This window comes from Colobus angolensis, unplaced genomic scaffold (genome assembly GCF_000951035.1).
Source record: "Colobus angolensis palliatus isolate OR3802 unplaced genomic scaffold, Cang.pa_1.0 Scaffold70, whole genome shotgun sequence".
NCBI lineage: Eukaryota > Metazoa > Chordata > Mammalia > Primates > Cercopithecidae > Colobus > Colobus angolensis.
Window position 1 is genome coordinate 6882515 of NW_012120710.1, and position 7720 is coordinate 6890234.

Below are 7720 nucleotides of genomic sequence, written 5' to 3' on the forward strand. Positions count from 1 at the left end.
CCACGCCCGGCTAATTTTTTTGTATTTTTAGTAGAGACTGGGTTTCACCATGTTATCCAGGATGGTTGCGATCTCATGACCTCGTGATCCGCCTGCCTGGGCCTCCCAAAGTGCTGGGATTACAGGCCTGAGCCACCACACCCGGCCAAAATTCACACATCTTAAAGGTACAGCTTGATCACATTTTACATATGGCTACATATAAACGTGTATGTGTACAAACATATGTATGTACACATATTTGTGTGTTTATATACAAATTATATATGTGTGTGTACACCTGTGTATGTATACATATAGATATATAGATAAGCATATCTATGTAACAACCACCCAGATCAAGATATGAAACATTTCTAAAGAGGTCCCTGGCTACACTTTCTGCTAAAAAATACCTATCCTTGCCCTAAGCTGAATTATTATGTCGACTTTTTTTTAAACTATAGATTAGTTTTGCTTGCTCTTGAACTTCATATAAAGGGAGTTGTACAGTATGTACACTTTTGTGTCTAACTTGTATTGCTCAACATTCATGGGATGTATCAACGTTGTGAGTATTAGTAGTTCTTCCTTTTCACTGCTGAGTACTATTTCATTGTATGAATATACAGTTTCTTCATGCAGTCCTCTGTTGATGGACACTTAGATTGTTTCCATTTAGGTTATTATGAATAATGCTACTGTGAACACCCCTGAACGAGTCTTTTTATAGACATAAACATTCATTTCTCCTGGGTAAATTCCCCACAGTGGAAATGCTGGGTCATCAGCTGTGTCTGTGTTTCATTTCATTGAACGTTGGCAGTTCTTTCAAATATACATTGAGATTTCTCTAATTCTCTCTTCCCATCTTTCTCCTCTGCCACCACTCTAAACCCCCCTTCTGCTTCTGTTACCAGACCTGTTTCCTGACTTGCGTTTTCCTCTCCACAGGACAAGAAGAGGTATTTACCCCTCCTGGAGACTCACAAAATAACGCAAACCCTACCGACTGCCGGATCTTTACACTCACCCCTCCACCCGCCACGAGGAGTCCGGTCACAAGGGTCCAGCCCATCACAAAGACACCTAGGTGTCCCTTCCATTTTTTTCCACGAAGGCCCAGAATCCATTTTAGGTTTCCAAACAGACCTTTCCTGCCTTCAAGGTGTAACCACCGTTTTCCATTCCAGCCATTTTATTGGCCACACCGTCGCCTTACTCCTTATAGATATTTGCCCAGAAGAAGACTCCAGAGAGGAAGCTCATCTGAGGAAAGCTGAGAGGGAAGAGAAACCCAAACATACTGAAGCAAAAAAAGCCAATCCTTCAGAAAAAGCAACAAAAAGATTTCTGTTTTATCTGTCCAAACTAACTATTGGATATGAAGATTAAATATCCTAAACACCACTGACTAGAAACTGTTCTCTTTGTCAGCAGTGAAGATATTGGATCACAGGTTATTGATGTTTGCAAAATTGGGCAATAACCACGTTATTTTTATCCTCAACTTCTTATGGTCACAGGATATTTATGCAAATAAAATCTTAAAATGGGTAGCTCTAGTAATTCCTATCCATACTGAGATGCTGAAAGAATCCATCTCCTCCTCTAAATTAAACAGCATTTAAATAAATTGAGATCATTATAAACCACATGAAGACACTGATGACACCATTTTTATACTCATTGGAAAAAGTACAGAGCAAGGTGCAATGACAAAGTAAACTTTAAAAAAAATTATAAAGCTTAAAGCAATTAAAAAGTTATGGAGAGTCTGACTGTAGGTAATACTTTAAAGATATAAACTTGACTTGTCTAACTGAAATAATTATTATTATTTTCTTGGAGATAGAGTTTCACTCTTGTTGCCCAGGCTGGAGTATAGTGGTGCTGTCTTGCCTCACTGCAACCTCTGCCTCCCGGGTTCAAGCGATTCTCCTGCCTCAACCTCCCAAGTAGCTGGGATTATAGGCGCCCGCTACCACACCTGGCTAATTTTTTGTATTTTTAGTAGAGACAGGGTTTCACCATGTTGGCCAGGCTAGTCTTGAACTCCTGACCTCAGGTGATCCACCCACCTTGGCCTCCCAGAGTACTGGGATTGCAGGCGTGAGCCACTGCGCCCAGACCCAAATAATTACTTTTAAACTATGGTATCTAAATTTACTTTAATGTTGACTTCAACTGATGCAAATTAATTTGATAATTTTCTCCCTGTTTGCCGTTATCATTACATAGATGCTGACTAAAATGATAAACTTCCCCTCAAACTTTTAACATAATTCCAGGTTCAAAAAGCCTGATTAAACTGCTACAAGAATATTCTGGTACCTCTAGAACTCTACAGACATAAGTTCACTCATTCCTTGGAACCTTATATTCTCAGGGTGCAATATGAGAAACAAATCGCACAGATTGCATTCATTGGTTATTTGTTTTGGCCACTCTGTAAAACACAGCTTCCTGTTTATGCCACTTCTCTTGCCTGTAACATAAGAACTTTAGTTCTGCATATGTGGTCAGTGGCTTGCACTTTTTCCTCCCAAGATCTATGTGCAAAAGTTGCTGCTACTACTGCTGCTAAAAAAAAAAAAAAACAGAAAAAAAAAAATCAGCATGAAGACATGAAAGGACTTTGGGAATGGTTGCCCTGAAAAAGAAAAGAGAGTTAAAATCATCATGCTATGTTTCTTTGCTTTATTAAAATGATCAAAAAAGAAAAAAACTGTTCAATTCATGCTGTAGAAAATATTCATTTTAAGAACAGATTTTTGCTTCAAATTTACAGGCTTCAGTAAAAACCTACTTGAAAACCTCATCAGAAAAACAAAACAAAACTATATTTTGAAATAAACCCTACCTGCTCTCTTTTTTTGGTTGGTGGGGACATACCAGAAAAGGGCCAGCTTCGGGCAAATTTGAAGACAGATAAAGGTTTGTATTTGAAACCCACCTCCCCTTCTGACTCTCCTCCTTTATTCTGGCATGCTCACCACTCACCTAGGTACTCGGTGTCAGGCAAGAGAAGTGGCATAAACAGGAAGCCATGTTTACAGAGTGGCCAAAAACTAACCTGCCTTTGACTGGGCTTTCTCTTCCCAAATGTTAGGACCTTTGCAATTCAAAATTTAATCGTTCTGAAATCTAGTCCTTGAAGGACTTGCTAAGTAATATGTAAGCCTCAGGTAAACTAAGACAAACTAATGATGGATGAACAGCTTCAATGCATTAATCACTGTATCTATTATAGAAGACAGGCTATTCCTATAGCGTTTCAGCGTAAGGGCTTTTTCAACATAGCTCTAGGTAAAATTTCGTTATTCCTCACCCTGGAACGCGCATAGAATATGAGAAGCAGCCCACACCTGCAATTAAAAGTATAGGCCTAGGAGTGCAAAAGGCTTATTTGTGGGGAGGGAAGTATATGCTTTTGTGACTTAGAAAAAGTTGCATCATTCCCTTGGATTCATCAGTTTGCTTTTTAAATACAGAGATTCCTAGCAGGTTTATTGAATTAGAAGGATAATGTGGAACAACTAATACCTCCAAGTGAATTAGTTTCTCAAATGAGTTCCTTTCAACTAGCTGTGTTTGAAGCAATGGGAGTCTGTGGGAAGGGTATAATAACTCTTCAATGCATTTTTTTCTTTGAGGCAGGAATTACAACAATAGTATTGTAAGTCTAAAGTTCTAATTATGTCCAAAACACATAACCTGAATCTAATAGTCAAAAATAAACTCAAATTGAGGAACATTTGCAAAACCGGCATCTTCAAAAGTGTAGATGTCATGGAAGACAGCAGTTAAAGGAGATTGAAGTGGCATGACAATTCAGTGTAATATGTAACCTCCAATTAGATCCTGGAGGTCAGAAGGGGAGGGACAGGATATTTTCGCATAACTGGGACAACTGGCAAGTTCTAAATTTGGACCATGTATTAGGTAATAGCATTCTGTCAATGTTAAACTTTCTGAATTTCATAATCGTGTAAGAGAATATTCCTGTTCTTAGGAAACAGATTTTGAAGCATTTGAGGGTAAATAAGTATGATTTCTACAATTAAATCTCAAAAGATTCAGGAAAAATATACATATATATGCAGATATGTGCATATATACGACACATAGATACATAGACCTATAGATAGACAGATAGGAAGTAATAAATGACATGTGGCAAAATGTTTTTCTAGTTGATGTATTTGACTAAAGTGTATATGGGAGTTGTTTGTACTATTCTTGCAGCTCTTCTAGAGTTTGATATTATTTCAAGAACAATATTTAAAAAGCATTGTTGAAAACAACACAAAAAATTAATCTCAGATGTATCCATGCCCTTGAGGATAAGTTAAAAATGAAATCCCATTCCCACTTTCCCACACTAACAACAGCCTTTCGGTGACTCACATTGGTTATAAGAGTGATGGGGCATGGAGACTGGCTGAGCTGAGACTCAGATGAGCACTATTATTTGAGGAAGAGTAGTTTTTAATTGGGGGAGGAAGAAAAAGTTTAGCTGGAAGTTTGGGTGCAAAGGAAGAGAAGAAATGAACTAGCATGTACCTCCCACGACCACCACCACCAGCCAGCCCCCTGGGTTGAATTTGAGCCTCCATAGTTGGCAGTGAGCACCAGAAGCTGATGTCAGTGTTTTAAGAGCTACTGGGGGCCTCTGAACATAACAGCATTGATTTGGGGTCAAGATGACACAGTGTAGCACAGATTTGAGGGAGGGCCGTTATCTCCACCTCTGCACTGAACCCACTCCTACTCCGGCACCCTGCAAAACAGCAGCAACTTTTGGACAATTAGGAAACAGCAGCACCTTATATTGAACACTGGTCTCATCACAAAGGATAGTGTCCATCTAAGCAGTGAGGAAGTGCCTTGCAGGGATTTGTGGGCAGCACGTGTCCGCAAGAGACAGTTTAGCCAAAAGGATATGTAGGCTGTGTGGGGTCTGCTACTGAACAATTGGTTTGTGACACATTTAAACCATGGTCAACAATGGAGTTTCCCAGGTTCCTGATTAAAAATGAAAAATGTTTAAAGAGGCTACTTATTCTATAAATGTTACCTCATGTTATTTAAGAAATTATTTGAGGAGGTCTGCTAGTTTGCTAGGGCTCCCATAACAAAATCAGACTGGGTGGCTTAAACAACAGAAATTTACTTCTGGAGGCTAGAAGTCTAAGATCAAAATGCCATCAGGATTGCTTTTACTGTAGGGCAGGCAAGCCCCAAAGTGGGGCTTAGCCTGTGAGGGTTCTTGGCTTTGCCTAGGAAAAAATTCAAGGCCAAACCAGAGGCAGAAGGAAACAGCTTTATTGAAGAGGCAGCGTTACAGCTTTGTGACTGCTCCTGCATAGCAGGGCTACCCTGTAGGCAGAGAGTAGTACCCCAGGGCAGTTTTGCAGTCATATTTATACCCACTTGTAAGTGCATGCAAATTAAGGGGTGACTTATGCATAAGTTCTAGTAAATTTTGTGCCATTGGGTCAGTGCCATGGAAAGAGGCAGTAACTCGTGGGTGTTGCTGAGTAGTGACAACGTGCTAGCAGCCCCCACTCACTCTCGGCGTCTCCTTGGCCTCGGGGTCCACTCTGGTCACGCTCGAGGAGCCCTTCAGCTCGCCACTGTGCTGCGGGGGCCCCTATCTGTGGCTTGCCAAGGCCAAAGCTGACTCCCTCTGCTTATGGGGAGGTGTGGAGCAGGAAGCACAGGCAGGAGGCAGGGCTGTGCGTGGCTGCTTCAGATTCCACGTGGGTGTGGGCTTGGGGCCCCCCACTTGGCAGTGGCTCGCCAGCACCTGTTGGGCTTGATCAGGGGATGAGCTGCCTCTGGGCTGCTGGAGTGCCTGGGCTAGGTGACACAGAATGCTGCGGCGAGTGCTGGTGAGAGGTGAAGCCAGCTGGGCTTCTCGGTCAGGTGGCGTTTTGGAGAACTTTTGTGTCTAGCTAAAGGATTGTAAACGCACTGATCAGCACTCTGTGTCTAGCTAATCTAGTGGGGACTTGGGGAGCTTTTGTGTCTAGCTAAAGGATCGTAAATGCACCAATCAGCACTCTGTGTCTAACTAAAGGTTTGTAAACTTTTTTTCTCTAATGGGAAAATAGAACACAGGGAGCTACTCAGTTTGCTCCCAACACCCCTTTCCAGCTGCTCACTGGACCTCCCTTGGCAAGTACTCTAGGAGTATGGGAAAATGAAAACAACAAATTCACACACCTTTTTAACATACACAACCAGTTCTGTCTACCCAGCCAAGGTATATTCTTCTTATGTGGAACATCAACCTGTATCTGCCTCCCCACTAACTGGACAGACACCTGCACCTTAGTCCTTCTAAGCCCAGCACTAGCCTTGCCCCAGGAAATCAGACCTTATCAGTACCTCTCAAAGCTCAAGTCCATCAGTGCAGAGTCATACCACTAATACCCCTACTTATAGGGTTAGGAATGGCTACTGCTACAGGAACTGGAATAGCCAGCTTATCTACTTTATTATCCTACTACCACACACTCTCAAAGGATTTCTCAGACAGTTTGCAAGAAATAACGATATCTATCCTTACTCTATAATCCCAAATAGACTCTTTAGCAGCAGTGACTCTCCGAAACAACCGAGGCCTAGACCTCCTCACTGTTGAGAAAGGAGGACTCTGCACTGTCTTAGGGGAAGAGTGTTGCTTTTACACTAACCAGTCAGGGATAGTATGAGATGCCACCCGGCATTTACAGGAAAAGGCTTCTGAAATCAAACAACGCCTTTCAAACTCTTATACCAACCTCTGGAGTTAGGTAACATGGTTTATCCCCTTTCTAGGTCCCATGGCAACCATCTTGCTGTTACTCACCTTTGGACCCTGCATTTTTAAACTTCTTGTCAAATTTGTTTCCTCCAGAATCAATGCCATCAAGCTACAGATGGTCTTACAAATGGAACTCCAAATGAGCTCAACTAACAACTTCTACCGAGGACCCCTGGACCAACCCACTGGCCCTTCCACTGGCTTAAAGAGTTCCCCTCTGGAGGACACTACAACTGCAGAACCCCTTCTTTGCCCCTATCCAGCAGGAAGTAGCCAGAGCAGTCATCAGCCAAATTCCCAACAGCAGTTGGGGTGTCCTATTTAGAGGTGGGATTGAGAGGTGACAACATGCTAGCAGCCCTCGCTCACTCTTGGCGCCTCCTCAGCCTTGGTGTCCACTCTGGCCATGCTCAAGGAGCCCTTTGGCCTGCCGCTGCGCTGTGGGGGGCCCTCTCCGGGGCTGGCCAAGGCTGGAGCTGGCTCCCTCTGCTTGCAGGGAGGTGTGGAGGGGGAGGCGCGGGCGGGAGCCGAGGCTGTGTGCAGCACCCTCAGGCCGGCAGGGGTTCCAGGTGGGTGTGGGCTCAGTGGGCCTGCACTTGGCACAGCTGGCCGGTGCCTGCTGGGATAGATCAGGGAACGAGCTCCCTCTGGGCTTCTGGAGTGCCCAGGCTAGGTGCTGCAGAGTCCTGCCATGAGTGCTGGTGAGAGGTGAAGCTGGCTGGGCTTCTAGGAGGGGTGGGGACTTGGAGAACTTTTGTATCTAGCTAAAGGATGGTAAACGCACCAATCAGCACTCTGCGTCTAGCTAAAGGTTTGTAAATGCACCAATCAGCACTCTGTATCTAGCTAATCTAGTGGGGACTTGGGGAACTTTTGTGTCTAGCTAAAGGATTGTAAACACACCAATCAGCACTCTGTGTCTAGCTA

The 7720-nt window shown here is 43.1% G+C and overlaps 1 protein-coding gene across 5 annotated transcripts in view; it reads left to right on the plus strand.

The window, feature by feature from the left end:
• Window positions 1-2715, plus strand: part of LOC105501312 (chromosome unknown open reading frame, human C4orf26) — a 9912-nt gene extending 7197 nt beyond the window's left edge. Inside the window, exons 2-4 of one of the 5 annotated variants that reach the window (XR_001000176.1) lie at window positions 32-167; window positions 934-1072; window positions 1211-2715. Coding sequence is in view for 3 of the 5 variants with exons in the window: in XM_011927192.1 (XP_011782582.1) it covers window positions 934-1374 (441 nt within the window). In the remaining 2 variants the exon portion in view is untranslated. Of the gene's footprint in view, window positions 1-31; window positions 168-933 lie in introns of all 5 variants that reach the window. The other 4 variants (XR_001000175.1, XM_011927194.1, XM_011927192.1 and 1 more) reach the window with 4 other exon arrangements.
• Window positions 2716-7720: the final 5005 nt, after the last annotated feature.